Source organism: Lepidochelys olivacea (genome assembly GCF_965140295.1).
Source record: "Lepidochelys olivacea isolate rLepOli2 genome assembly, chromosome: 8".
In the NCBI taxonomy this organism is placed as follows: domain Eukaryota; kingdom Metazoa; phylum Chordata; order Testudines; family Cheloniidae; genus Lepidochelys; species Lepidochelys olivacea.
This window is the reverse complement of record NC_140418.1, coordinates 83,851,724-83,867,394: the sequence shown is the minus strand read 5'-3', so window position 1 is coordinate 83,867,394 and position 15,671 is coordinate 83,851,724. Positions and strand designations below refer to the sequence as shown.

At 40.8% G+C, this 15,671-nt stretch overlaps 1 protein-coding gene across 1 annotated transcript in view; it reads left to right on the top strand.

Annotated features, from left to right (window-relative positions):
- AK5 (adenylate kinase 5) overlaps positions 1-15,671 on the top strand; it is a 148,420-nt gene that overhangs the window by 6,627 nt on the left and 126,122 nt on the right. The window contains exons 4-5 of the mRNA XM_084637817.1: positions 2,692-2,861; positions 2,976-3,089. Of these exons, the coding sequence (XP_084493943.1) occupies positions 2,692-2,861; positions 2,976-3,089 (284 nt within the window). The remainder of the gene's footprint in view (positions 1-2,691; positions 2,862-2,975; positions 3,090-15,671) is intronic.

Below are 15,671 nucleotides of genomic sequence, written 5' to 3'. Positions count from 1 at the left end.
AGCATGTTAAACAAAGAACAGGGAAAAAGGCCACTTGGAGACGTCTTCCCCCAAAGCCCTACACCCCCTTTCCTGGAGAAGGCTTGATAAAAATCCTCACCAATTTGCATAGGTGAACACAGACCCAAACCCTTGGATCTTAAGAACAATGAAAAAGCAATCAGGATCTTAGACGAAGAATTTTAATTAAAGAAAAAGTAAAAGAATCACCTCTGTAAAATCAGGATGTAAAATCATTACAGCGTAATCAGATTCAAAACATAGAGAATCCCTCTAGGCAAAACCTTAAGTTACAAAAAGACACAAAACCAGGAATATACATTCCATTCAGCACAACTTATTTACGAGCCATTTAAACAAAAGGAAATCTAATGCATTTCTAGCTAGATTACTTACTAACAAGTTCTAATACTCCATTCCTGATCTGTTCCCGGCAAAAGCATCACACAGACAGACAGACCCTTTGTTCCCCTCCCCGCCCAGCTTTGAAATTATCTTGTCTCCTCATTGGTCATTTTGGTCAGGTGCCAGCGAGGTTATCTTAGCTTCTTAACCCTTTACAGGTGAAAGGGTTTTGCCTCTGGCCAGGAGAGATTTTATAGTTCTGGATAGAAAGGTGGTTACCCTTCCCTTTATATTTATGACAGGGTGCTGTGTGAAGATCTTTCTGTTTCCCATCTAAAGGGAAACTATGTAAGCAGCCCACAAAAGCTACTTCAGCCATTGGGCTGACTTGCCCCCATTGAATGGCTCTGAAGCTTAGCGGACAAAGAATCCTCAATGCATCTATACATCATCTGTTGGAAACTATCTCCAACATTTCAAATTCTGTACATTAATCCAAAAAATATCAACCAAATTCAATTTCCTCCCTCTTTGTAAACATGCTTGTCAACTTAAGTCATACCAAGGAACTAGGAACATCAAATCTGCAAAAGAGGAAAATAGATAATTATTTGACATGGGAAATAATTTTGTCCTAGTCCTCTTAACTTAGGAAAAGTTCAGAGAATAAACTCATTGTTTCATAAATCAGTTTGGTATAAGGGTAATTTTCTGACTGATAAAAACTTACTTCAGATATGAGAAGGGGGTTGTGAACCTTTGATACCCTACAATTTGTGGCTTAATTATTTTTTTGGGCACAAAATGAAGATGAAAGCATAGAAATACAGGACTGCGTGCACTTCCTTTTTAATATGTGTTTCATAGCAAAGGAAAGTTTTCTTGAGGATAAGAGTGAAACCCTCCTCTGTTCAGCAGGCTGTGTGGTTTCTTTCAGCTCTTTTGAAAATTTAGGAGTAAAGATTGAGATTTTCCAGTATTAATAAAGGGGATATTAATGGGTGATCTTTTTCCTAGTTCTTCACATCAAATATCCTGTGCAGCTCTGATAGAATAAGGCAAACTTTTTCCTCCATCACCAAATTTGCTATATCAGACAATATTATCTATATTTATTCTGCCTGTTAATTATTGCTCTGTTGCAGTTAGGTGATTTCAGGAAGATTTTGAATCTCCCGGTTGAAGGATAGGGAACTGAATTGACTGTCCCTCTTTGGCAACTCTATTCAACCTTTAAACCTTGTAAAATGTTTTGATTCCCAGTTGATAGGTGCTTTATAAATAGATACCCTGTTGCCAGTAAATAAAGCCTTGCAAATTCATAATAGTATATTTAAAATTACTTACAATATATATAGGGCTAAATTCTGCCATCCTTATTCTCACTCAGTAGTTTCTCACTCCACCAGTAGTCCCACTGATTTCAATGGCAGAATCTGGCCCATAAAAACTGGCTACTACTATCTAACCCTAAGTCATACTATTTTGTAGCACATATGGAGAAATATCCTAGGGTGTAATCTTTCCAACAGATATTTGTTAATTATATAAATCCTTAAGAAAGGTTTATGGGACTAACATAGGTAATATAAGGAAGAGATACATTATTCCTCATAACCAGTTCGTTATCTGTTATCTCAGATATTAATATTTGCTTCCACTGTATTACTTTATTTTAAAAAGTACACAGAAGAATAAAACTAATTCTAAATGGTTCTAAAATTCTTGGGGTACCTGAAGTGTGTATGCTTTGACAGAAATCATTACATATACCAATTCGCTTAAACCTTCTCCACTCATTTAATATTTCGAAGGATGTTAATTTTACAAACTCTAGAATTTTCTGCAGACATATTTAGGAATAGACATTGATACTCCTATTCCATGAGTAGTTCCATTGACTTCAGTGGGACCACTTGTAGACTAAGGTACATTTTTAATGTGAATAAGGGAATATCTGTCCCTCCATTTGAATTCTGTTATAGCTTTCCTTAACCGAAATGGAGAAGAGGCCTTGATACTCTTCTTCCTTACACTTGTATAAACCAGGAAAAGCTCCACTAAAGTGGTTAGTAAAGGGAGGTAAGTGAATGGAGAATCAAGCCCAGAAAGAACAAGCTCATCTGTTTTTTTGACTCATGCAAATATTCTATTTTAGATTGTTAACTTTAGGTTCAGTCCTGCAATAAATCCACTTCTACTGAACTTTGATGAGAGTGCTAACTATGGAACAACTGTAGGATTTGATTTGAAAGTACATTGGGAAATTGGTGCTGATGACAGAGATGTCATAGTGAATTTGACATTCCGAATGAAAGCTCTATTTTTTGCTTATCTTTACAATAGGTGGCCCAGGAAGTGGGAAGGGAACACAAAGTTTGAAAATAGCAGAACGTTATGGATTTGAATACATATCAGTTGGTGAATTGTTAAGGAAGAAGATCCACAATACAAGCAGCAATAGAAAATGGAGTCTAATTGCTAAAATTATTACTACAGGAGAACTGGCCCCTCAGGTACAACTCTCCTAAGAAATACCATCTTTTTGGTATTTATTCTGTAAAGATTTTTACATGCTGCGTTAATATGCATCACCAACAAACTTTTAAAACTATTTCTCTCCATGAAAGGAAACGACCATAACTGAGATAAAGCAGAGATTAATGCAGATTCCTGAAGAAGAAGGCATAGTTATTGATGGATTTCCAAGAGATGTTGCACAGGCACTCTCCTTTGAGGACCAAGTAAGAGACTGTCTTTATTCTTAAGAAAACTTATGTGTCTCATATCATTGTTAAGCTTCTTGAAATTAATGAGCAGATTCTCAGCATTGCTCTTTAAATCTTTTCAAATACATAATTACAATTGACAAAAGGTCACTTTCTTGGCATATACTTTAGGGTATGAAGACAGAAAATTCTGTAAAAAGACAGAATGTGATAGTGGAACCAATAAGCCTAACCTCCCGCTGATGTAATGAAAATCCTCCCAAGTTCAAGGGAAAAAATCTAACAATTTTCTTACATCATTTAGGAAGGGAAAAAAGTTATCCTTTAATATTTAATTGTACAATTTAAATGTTCATTAAGAGAAACACATTGTAGTCAATGAATTCCTTCACAATCAAGGAGGAATGGTCTCAAGGTTATTCTGAGGTGCTGAAAAGACTGGAACAAATGCTAAGATTAAAATTGCCTGCATTTTTGTGAGCTCACTTAATCCAATAGTGGTCATCTCATTTTAGAAATAGTTGTCTGTTGGCTTGCCTAGTTTTGATTATTGAAATCAATTTAGTCTGACTAAATTTAGTCAGATAAAATGATTGCGTAGTAAAGTACAGAGTCCTATCTGGATGACATAGACATGTATATAGACATGTATATAAGTTAATTAATCTAAAATATGTAAATGTAATTTCTACTTGGGTGCAGTGTTGTGAGGCAAAAAGTTATTTCATCTTCTGATTAAACACTGTAACATGTAATATTTCCTTATGGCCATATGCAAAGGTTACAATTCAGTATTGCATTTCTAGAGTGCTTTTCAAGCAAACCATTTCAGAGTGCTCCATAATCACTAAAAGCACTAATTATCATTTCTGTACTTTGAATTCTAAATGGAATTGCCTCAATAGAAGTAACAAAAAGAAAGCAGCCTAATGAGGCTCTTCATTATTGCTCTTTTATAAGGTATAATTCTGTGTGAAGTTCAGAAAATCAAATTGAGAAAATTAAAAGAAACTGACAAAATAGTTATTATGGAAAACAGTTGACTGCCAGCTACATTTGCTTATAAATTAAAAAAGGAGAAATTTGTGGTTAATGTTAATTATTTTGGAAACTAAAAAAAGAATAGAAATTTAGTCCGAATCATCATTCAGTCAGTTTTTGTTTTCAGTAGACATTGTTTAAAATATCTTTTTATAATAAAATTGCAGTTAGTGTAAGCAGGGTGGTGTTATTTGAAGAGAGTTATGCCAGGCAGGTGACCATTATATATAAGGTTTATGCATTACATAACATACTTACAGATATATAAGAATAATGATCATACAGTGTAAGTACATACATCATTAAAAATTGGGTCTTATTCTTATTTACTCTAAGACAGTGGTTCTCAACTCTGGTCCACTGCTTGTTCAGGGAAAGCCCCTGGTGCGCCAGGCTGGTTTGTTTACCTGCTGCATCCGCAGGTTTGGCTGATCGTGGCTCCCACTGGCCGCGGTTCGCCGCTCCAGGCCAATGGAGGCTGCAGGAAGCAGCGCGGGCCGAGGGATGTGCTGGCCACCCTTCCCGCAGCCCCCATTGGCCTGGAACGGTGAACCGCAGCCAGTGGGAGCCGCGATCGGCCAAATCTGAGGACGTGGCAGGTAAACAAACCAGCCCAGCACACCAGGGACTTTTCCTGAACAAGCGGTGGACCAGAGTTGAGAACCACTGCTCTAAGACTATTTTACATTTTTGCTCAAGCATTGTAACTTGGCCTTAAAGGGCTAAGGCCCCATTACACTGCCAAAGCCTTACTGTAATTGAGAATCAAGCCCAGCATATTTATTCATCTCACTATGAGCCTTTTGCCCAAGTCTGTATATGTATTTATTTCTTTAAGAACATGTAGTCTGATCCTGCAGTCTTTGTGCACTAAAATCTCCCATAAACATCAAGGGAAAACTTGAGTGTGCAGAGATAGCAGGAGTAGACCGAGAATTAACATTTTAAAACTGTATAACACACTGATGATTGTCAACAACAAAAGATAAATCGTATATTAAAATCTAATAAGCAGGACAAAGAGAAAAACTCAAAACACTATCACCAACCAATTAAACGTTTAAAAAATAACAGAACTAGAGAAAATTAAACAGTAATAAGGCATTTTACAGACAAGGTCCCAGATTCAGCTAAGCATTTAAGCAAGTGTTTAACTTTAAGCATGAGTAATCTATCACTATTTAACAGACCACTTAGGTTCTTTATTGTACTGGGTCCAATGAGAACAAAGTCCCTTCCCTGAAGAGTTTATTGTAGCTTACAGATGAATGATGACAAATGGCATACAACTAAAAGCAGTGATTTAGTGGTGAAACGGAGGACGCTTCTTGGTTCTATGACTTTGTTGTTTGATTCTGTTGTTGGCAAGGGAAGAATGAAAAGAGATGGGAGTGGAGGAATAGGCAGGAACTACACTGCACGGGTTCTTCATACCCCAACAACTATCCTACAGTGAAATTAACCCATGTACATAGGACCAGCACTTGGCCTATAAGCCCTTACGCAGGGGTGCATTTCACTCTTAAAGATGTTGTGACTAATACCACTATGCCTCTGTCAAGCCTGAGGGGGTGATGAGGGTAGCCACTGAAAAGTAAATCCATCTGCACAGCAAGGGAGCAGGAAGAGGTAAAGGCTCATTTGTGAACTCTTCTTTTGCTGTGTTCAAATATATCTTATTTGCTTTTTTTAAAATTCAATTGTCCTGTCAAAGTTCCTCTAATATGTGTTAAAAATACCCTTCTGGCAACATTGTTAGCTCTCATTGATCCTAGGAGACTAGGGAAACAGAGGGGGATGATGACAAATGCTAACTTGGGCTCTACCACAGACTTTCTGTGTGATAAACTTCAGTAAGCCACTTACCCTCTCTGTGACTCAGACCCCTCTTCTGTAGCATGAGGATAATAACTGAAGGGATGGCATAGTCTTCAGGCTAAAATTCATAATGTTTATAAAGTGTTTAGAGATCCTTAGGTAGAAAGTGCAGTGGAATTGTTAAGTACAAACTACTGAATGCTTCACAGTAATTTGTATAAGACTGCAATTTAAAAACATGACTCGTGTTTTCTACAACTTATAAATGTTTAAGCTTTCTTAATGGCTGTGTGTAGAAGCTATTCATAATTTATAAGGAAAGGGAAAAATTGTTCTCATTAGCCAAAAGTGAAAAGATGAGAAATAATGAGTTGAAGCTGCAGCAAGGGGCATTTTGATTAGATAAGAAGACACTTCTTAATTAGAAGATCTATTAGGAAATAGAAAATGTAAGGGAAATGGTGAAATCCCCAGTAATGAAAATAATCAAATATTAGGCTGGAGTATGTACCCCTTATTCATGTTGGTGAATACCTACAGTTGGTGAATACCACACAATTGACTTCAGTTCCTCTGAAGTCAATCAGACTATGCATGGGAGTAAGTGCCCACCAGTGTGAGTAAGGGGTGCACCATCTAGGTTATTACAATCAAATTTTAAAAGGTTAAATTTAATTGAACCATCAAGATGTACACATGCTCACAACAGGTGATCTTTTTAACAACCATTTCTCTTTCTCATCCCATCTCCACCTTATAGTTTGGCAACAGCATTCATCACACTGAATTTAAAATTACAAGACTAAACTCTTTAGAACAGTGGCTGTGTCTTGTTATTTATTCTATAAGGCACTTTGCACACTTCTGGGTGCTGTGAAATTAATAATAAATATTGTGAGTTTGTATTGGGATATGCAGAACATGCCACAGTACAGTGGATGTATAGATGACCCTCTAGGATCCCTTGAAATAGATAACATATGGATTTGGGGGAGGGACAACAATGAGAAGTGGGAACATAGTGTTGTAATAAATTCATCCCTTGTCATTTGTTATAATCTGTAGAATGCTGGGGATGGATATGTACCAGCCTGTAAAAGTTTGTAATTACCAAAGGAGTGTTCACTTGTAAAGCAGCATTTTCACTGGAGTCCCCTCCTTTTGACACTGTTTACACAGACCTAATTATATTGCAAGAACATACATAATAATATCAGATCAAATAGGAGAGAATGAACAAGGAGACTTTGCAAAAGGGTAAATGGTTAAATTATGTGGAATTGGAGATTGATACAAATAAAGGAAACTGGAGAGAATGGGTAAAGCAGGAAGAGAGATTAAGTTGATGTGGAGAGGGTGGGATACAGAGCAATAAGCTGGGCAGGTTTCAAAAACAAACAGCCTTGTTTAATTCAATTAAACATTTTTGCAATATTGGGTCTTTTGGCATCAGAGGCAAACTGAGAGGGCCTGCATAGGTGCTCTGTGCCATTTGAACCCTTTCTTTGCTCTGCCTGTGAGATGTGGGGCAGTGAGGCTGAGGAAGATGTCTTAATAGAGTGCCCGCATAAGGGGCCTCTGTACCTACGATACACCAGAGAGGCAGGCTCTGCACTGGCTCTGAATAGGCTACTGTGGAGAATGTTATTGGTTGCAGGCTGGAGGTGGGCCAGGAGAGGTTCCATTCTTATCAAGATCCGGTGCTCCAAAACTTCCATATGGGTGTGTGTAAGGGCACTGGCTGCTAGGCTATGGGCTAGAATAGTGACCAAAGAGAGGAAATCTGCCATACACACGCCAACTCTACAGAGTTCCGTGAATGAAAGAGATTTACTTAACCTCTATGCAGTGTTAGGGTATAAATGTCACTACAGAATCGTAGAAATGTAGGGCTGGAAGAGTGGTCATGTAGTCTAGCCAACTACACTGAGGCAGGATCAAATGTACCTAGGCCAATGCTGACAGGTGTTTTTTCCAACCTGTTCTTAAAAACCTCCAATGATGGAGATTCCACAACCTCCTTTGGAATCCTATTCCAATGCTTAGTTAGATAGTTTATCTTAATATCTAACCTAAATCCAGGGGTGAAAGTAACACAGAAGACTTATTGGTACGGGGGCCCAGCTCCAGGTCCCTGGAAGGGGTGCGGCCTCGGGCAGAAGGGGCGGGGCTGGGGGTTAGCCTCCCCCAGCCAGCCCATCTGCGCTGCCTGGCCTGGGTTGCCCGGGGCTCCAGCAGTGATTTTAAAAGGGCCTGGGGCTCTGGCTGCTGCCGTGGTAGCAGCTGTGGTGGCCGGGAGCCCCAGGCCCTTTTAAATTGCCGGGCTGCCCCTTTTACATCCTCCCCCCCACCATCGGTGGCTCTGCCAGTAGGATCCCTACCGTCAGGGCCACCAACAGTGGGGGAAGGGGCAGTGATGTTAAAGTGCTGCCGCAGCAGCGCTTTAATGTCAGCTGCATTTGGGCCGGTACCGGTGGCTATTTCTTACCGGTATGCCGTACCGACCCATACCGGCCCACATTCACCCCTGCCTCAATCTCCTTTGCTGCAGATTAAGCCAATTACTTCTTGTCGTACCTTCAGTGGACATGGAGAACAACTGATCACGGTCCAGCTGTACTGCTACCTAGCCAGTTATTCTCCAGTTTGTATTTGTGCATTTGCTTTTTCCTTCCTGAGTGTAGTAGTCTGCACTCGTCTTCACTGAATTTCATGTTATTGATTTCAGACCAATTCTCCAATTTCTCAAGGTCGTTTTGAATTCTAATGCTGTCCTCCAAAATGCATGCAACCCCTTCTAGTTGCTGTCATCCACAAATTTTCTATGCTTACACTCTACTCCATTATGCAAGTCATTAATGAAGGACTTGTGCCCAGCAATTACAAGGACAAGCTAATGGCTAATTGTCAGAAATGCTCACCATACCAATAAAATACAAAGGCTAAGAGTAGGGAAAGCATTCTACCATTTTTGTTTGCAAGCACATGTAGAAATTAGTTAAATAAGTGCATGTATCCTCAGAAGCATCTTTAACATAATATCTGATATTAAAATTATGTGTATTTAATTAAAAATTAAACTTATTTGGTTTTCCAGCTCACATGGCTCAATTATGAAGAGTTAGCATTCTTTGGGCTTAAATCTTTTCTTTACTTAATCAAGAAATTACAAAATGCTATAGTATGAGCATTAACTACAATGTCTGCTCTTGCATGGACTTTTTATGTTAAAATATCCCATTGATAGTGAATTCTAGTTAAACTTCTGATGTATTTCCTCCTACTAACTTCAACACATTTCTTCTTGCCACTTCGGCTAATCCAAAAGCTTGATTCACTGAACTTCACATGCTCCCTTTTTGCTAGGACAAAATATAGTTGAGCCAAACAAACCCTATTAATGCTAATATTCCTGAACATAGGAATAGTTTAGAGATTATAGTATCTTCCAGTTATGTTTCCACCATCAGCTTGTTTGTGCCGCACAGCTACAATGTTCCTAAAGTAGTACTATGTAGAATTATATCAAAAACACAGTGCATCTCAGCTAGTCAGAATGCCTGTAGGAAATGGGCATCTTCAGAGTACCCATAGAATCATAGAATATCAGGGCTGGAAGGAACCTCAGGAGGTCATCTAGTCCAACACCCTACTCAAAGCAGGCCAATCCCCAACTAAATCATCCCAGTCAGGGCTTTGTCAAGCCTGACCTTAAAAATATCTAAGGAAGGAGATTCCACCACCTCCCTAGGTAACGCATTCCATTGTTTCACCACCCTCCTAGTGAAAAAGTTTTTCCTAATATCCAATCTAAACCTCCCCCACTGCAACTTGAGACCATTACTCTTTGTTCTGTCATCTGCTACCACTGAGAACAGTCTAGAGCCATCCTCTTTGGAACCCCCTTTCAGGTAGTTGAAAGCAGCTATCAAATCCCCCCTCATTCTTCTCTTCCGCAGACTAAACAATCCCAGTTCCCTCAGCCTCTCCTCATAAGTCATGTGTTCCAGTCCCCTAATCATTTTTGTTGCCCTCCGCTGGACTCTTTCCAGTTTTTCCATGTCCTTCTTGTAGTGTGGGGCCCAAAACTGGACACAGTACTCCAGATGAGGCCTCACCAATGTCGAATAGAGGGGAACAATCACGTCCCTCGATCTGCTGGCAATGCCCCTACGTATACATCCCAAATACCATTGGCCTTCTTGGCAACAATGGCACACTGTTAACTCATATTCAGCTTCTCGTCCACTGTATCTCCTAGGTCCTTTTCTGCAGAACTGCTGCCGAGCCATTCGGTCCCTAGTCTGTAGCGGTGCATGGGATTCTTCCATCCTAAGTGCAGGACTCTGCACTTGTCCTTGTTGAACTTCATCAGATTTCTTTTGGCCCAATCCTCTTATTTGTCCAGGTTCCTCTGTATCCTATCCCTACCCTCCAGCGTATCTACCTCTCCTCCCAGTTTAGTGTCATCTGCAAACTTGCTGAGGGTGCAATCCACACCATCCTCCAGATCATTTATGAAGATATTGAACAAAAACGGCCTGAGGACCGACCCTTGGGGCACTCCACTTGATACCGGCTGCCAACTAGACATGGAGCCATTGATCACTACCCGTTGAGCCCGACAATCTAGCCAACTTTCTATCCACCTTATAGTCCATTCATCCAGCCCATACTACTTTAACTTGCTGGCAAGAATACTGTGGGAGACCGTGTCAAAATCTTTGCTAAAGTCAAGGAACAACATGTCCACAGCTTTCCCCTCATCCACAGAGCCAGTTATCTCGTCATAGAAGGCAATTAGATTAGTCAGGCATGACTTGCCCTTGGTGAATCCATGCTGGCTGTTCCTGATCACTTTCCTCTCCTCTAAGTGCTTCAGAATTGATTCCTTGAGGACCTGCTCCATGATTTTTCCAGGGACTGAGGTGAGGCTGACTGGCCTGTAGTTCCTAAGATCCTCCTTCTTCCCTTTTTCCAAGATGGGCACTACATTAGCCTTTTTCCAGTCGTCTGGGACTTCCCCGGATCACCATGAGTTTTCAAAGATAATGGCCAATGGCTCTGCAATCACATCCACCAACTCCTTTAGCACTCTCGGATGCAGTGCATCCGGCCCCATGGACTTGTACTCGTCCAGCTTTTCTAAATAGTCCCGAACCACTTCTTTCTCCACAGAGGGCTGGTCACCTCCTCCCCATGCTGTGCTGCCCACTGCAGTAGTCTGGGAGGTGACCTTGTTCGTGAAGACAGAGGCAAAAAAAGCATTGAGTACATTAGCTTTTTCCACATCCTCTGTCACTCGGTTGCCTCCCTCATTCAGTAAGGGGCCCACACTTCCCTTGACTTTCTTCTTGTTGCTAACATACCTGAAGAAACCCTTCTTCTTACTCTTAACATCTCTTGCTAGCTGCAACTCCAGGTGTGATTTGGCCTTCCTGGTTTCACTCCTGCATTCTCGAGCAATATTTTTATACTCTTCCCTGGTCATTTGTCCAATCTTCCACTTCTTGTAAGCTTCTTTTTTGTGTTCAAGATCAGCAAGGATTTCACTGTGAAGCCAAGCTGGTCGCCTGCCATATTTACTATTCTTTCTACACATTGGGATGGTTTGTCCCTGTAACCTCAATAAGGATTCTTTAAAATACAGCCAGCTCTCCTGGACTCCTTTCCCCTTCATGTTATTCTCCCAGGAGATCCTGCCCATCAGTTCCCTGAGGGAGTCAAAGTCTGCTTTTCTGAAGTCCAGGGTCCGTATTCTGCTGCTCCCCTTTCTTCCCTGTGTCAGGATCCTGAACTCGACCATCTCATGGTCACTGCCTCCCAGGTTCCCATCCACTTTAGCTTCCCCTACTAATTCTTCCCGGTTTGTGAGCAGCAGGTCAAGAAGAGCTCTGCCCCTAGTTGGTTCCTCCAGCACTTGCACCAGGAAATTGTCCCCTACCCTTTCCAAAAACTTCCTGGATTGTCTGTGCACCGCTGTATTGCTCTCCCAGCAGATATCAGGGTGATTGAAGTCTCCCATGAGAACCAGGGCGTGCGATCTAGTAGCTTCCGCGAGTTGCCGGAAGAAAGCCTCATCCACCTCATCCCCCTGGTCCGGTGGTCTATAGCAGACTCCCACCACGACATCACCCTTGTTGCTCACACTTCTAAACTTAATCCAGAGACACTCAGGTTTTTCTGCAGTTTCATACTTCAGCTCTGAGCAGTCATACTGCTGCTCCCTTACATACAGTGCAACTCTCCCATCTTTTCTGCCCTGCCTGTCCTTCCTGAACAGTTTATATCCATCCATGACAGTACTCTAGTCATGTGAGTTATCCCACCAAGTCTCTGTTATTCCAATCACATCATAATTCCTTGACTGTGCCAGGACTTCCAGTTCTCCCTGCTTGTTTCCCAGGCTTCTTGCATTTGCGTATAGGCACTTGAGATAACTCGCAGATCGTCCCTCTTTCTCAGTATGAGGCAGGAGCCCTGCCCTCTCGCTTGCTCCTGCTCGTGCTTCCTCCCGGTATCCCACTTACCTCAGGGCTTTGGTCTCCTTACCCAGTGGCTATTATTTCTGTATCACTTCAGATCTACAAATCAAGGGGAAGAGAGACAATCCTCCAAACAATAATCTCTAGTCATGCTAGCCCTCCCTGCATGGCATCCATATTTACACCTTAAAGCCCAGAGGAACAGATGACTCTTCAAATTAGAACTGAAGCGCAATTTTATTTTCTTGGTCTACAAAACCTCCATATGACTATGCAGAAATGTCTCAGCTCCCTCTGTAGATACTGGATTAGTTAGAATAATAAACTGGCTTCTAGTTTTTCTAATTTTGGTAATACTGAGGCTCGTGTCACCATGGTATCTGAGCAGCAAAAGTGCTCAGCACCCAATAGCAGCCATGACCACTTGGTGTAATTCCATTAATTAAAATGATTTTATTACGGATATAAACTAGTATGGTGTCAAAATCAGACTCTGAATACTCGGAGTCACAGTTTTCCTTAGAGCCACTTGCCTATGTCCAAAATACAGCATGTATTTCTCCGCTTTAACTCCTCCTCGTGACTGAACATCTCACATCCTAACCCAGGTAGCTTTTCTCACAGGAAGGCCTTGGATTCTTGCCCAGTTTTGATTCTCCCATTTCCTATTTCATGAGTGTTGCCAACTTGATTTGTGATATTACTGCTTATTCTTAAAATTCCAGCTCCTCGAATCATGGGATTACATGAGAATCTCAGCTGCCGTTTTAAATGAAAATAAGTTTCTAGCCCTCCTGGTCATGGAGAAAAGCTTGAAAACATGAACCAAAAAGCAAATAAAAAGAACCCCAAATTTGTTCATGATTTTTTTTTGGAGATTTGTTCATTATTTTTGAATGCTTGAGGCTGTCAGTACTGCTGATTTAATTCTGGTTTGTCCTTTCTTTGAGCCTCAAGAAATAAGTAACCTAAAAGCAGGCATTCCACTTTCCTTTAGATTGGCAAATATTGGAAAGTTCTTTAAATTCCAAGCGTATTTTGGAAAATGCTGAGGTGAAAGCAATTTACTTAGTATTAACCTGTCAGCTTGAAATCCAGCGAGTCACCTACAGGAGCAGCATGCTCATGCATGTTAAGTATCTTCAGCTCCAGTGACACCATAATGCGATGGCTCTGATTGGTGAGTTGAACTCAAATAGCCTATGAAGAAGAAACTGCAGCTTGACCTTCTCATCCAGTCCCTGAGGTGACAGTAGGTCTTTCCTTCCCAGGAAAACCACAGTTTAGAATTACAATATTTTCCAGTTAATTTCAATTACTCTTATTCCATTTTCATTCACTCATATATCACTCTTTCCTTCTGTGTTCAGCAGGTTTTTTTTAATCTCAGCAGGAGTAAATCCATCCAAAGTTTGACTAGAATTTATTAACAGGTAGATATATCAATAATGAAATGAAATGTAGGGTAGATATTGCAATTAATAGATATGTTAATGAAGAGTGTAGAGTTTAATTCCATGTTAAAATAAAAGGATTATGTTGTAAAGAATAAGTATTTTTAATTGTGTTGTGTGAGCCAGATAATATGGATTAATTTGAGGAGGTTAAATTTCAATCAAATATATATATTGTTCTTTTAAAGATGCCTCTGAGAACATGTACATTCATTTCTACATGTGCTTTGCAAACCGGAAGAGTGGAAGCCTTTTGTTTTTCTTAATTTATAGAGAACCATTTTGTATGAATTAGGTTAACCTGTTAATTCCCAAACACAGTTTTCCCAGGGAGGAGTCCATGCTCCCTCCACAATGCTGGAGGGAAACAGGTTTTGTGCAGAGAACACTGTAGGAACTTGTATAGGACGAGAATTCAGTTCTCCCCATGAGCAGGCTCAGGGCAGCACTACAGGTGCTCTAGGTCTGTTACTCAAACCATTGGACGGGAATAGTGGCTGCAACCCTTATACAGCCCCCCGCTGGTATTTATGGCCACTGGTTGTGTTCTCTGTGCTGGGATTTGCAGAGCAGAACAATTACAAGTCCACTATATCACAGATATTTTATGACCATCCACTGACGGGTGAATTTCAATCTCAATGACAAAAGGCAAGTACTTAGTAAAAGGGGAGGGATGGTGAAAATTTTGTTCTTCAGAACAACAGAAGCTCTCTTGAATTCAGCCATGCTGTTATTTATCTATGATGAAAGTGACTCCTCCTGCGTTTGGTGCATTTTGGTTCATTCCAACAGCTACACACCCACCACTACCCACATCGTGTTATGAGACAGATTCTCTTCTCTGCAAAACAAATCTATCACCCCTAAAATAAATCCATTGCCCAGAAAGTAAATCTACCTCTTCCCTCTCAAAAATCTATATATCTTCCTCCTCTTGCCGCTCCTCTCCTGTTTTTCCCCATTCCTAAAACTCCATCTCAAATAGCTCACTACCCCCCACAAATTCAACTGTTTATCTCCTCTTGGCCCTACCATTGTATCCTTTGTCCCGGCTGCTCAAGCCCCAAAATACCGTTTCCTAATGGACTAATACTTGACTAAAGGCATAAGAGCCCTGCCTAGCTGGACAAAGTCTAGCTGGACAGAAGAGTAAACTTGGTCTGCATGATCAGTAACCCTTGCTCCCTAACACACTGCCTGTGTGTTCTCGTTACCCGCCTTGAGGTGCCTGCTGCCCAGGAGTGAGAGTTACACTGAGGGAAGAGCAAAAGGCAGAGCTGCTGACTATATGTTTGGGATACTGATCTGCAGGGAGAAAGGCCAACTAGCAGGTAATGCTGTTGGCACTTGTTACTGAGCCCCTGCTGGCTGCTTCAGAGTCATAAGTAACTGAGCTCCCAGTCAGTGTATCCAGGATGATATTTATATGCACAGAGAGAGCCAGCACATGGTTTATATACCATTTAAATCCCACTTAAGTTCCCTCCGCACAGGCATGAATTTCATGCTCAGATCACATGTATCTGAGAGAGAAGAGACCCCCCAGCTGGTGTGAAGATCTAACCCACTAGGCAATTGCCCCACCTCTCAGTCTAGGCCTAATCAGAATAAATACCTATATGAATGTTTGAGAAACAATTGTGTTACCCATGTAGCACCTATGTTATGAAAGACTGAAGTAAATTAGCAGCATACCCCCTTCCAGCAGCATGCATCATTTGGCATAATTGGAAACACATTTTTGTTTTCCTAAAACAAAAAAGAAAAATTATGCAAATAGTCTAATAACCCGGCAG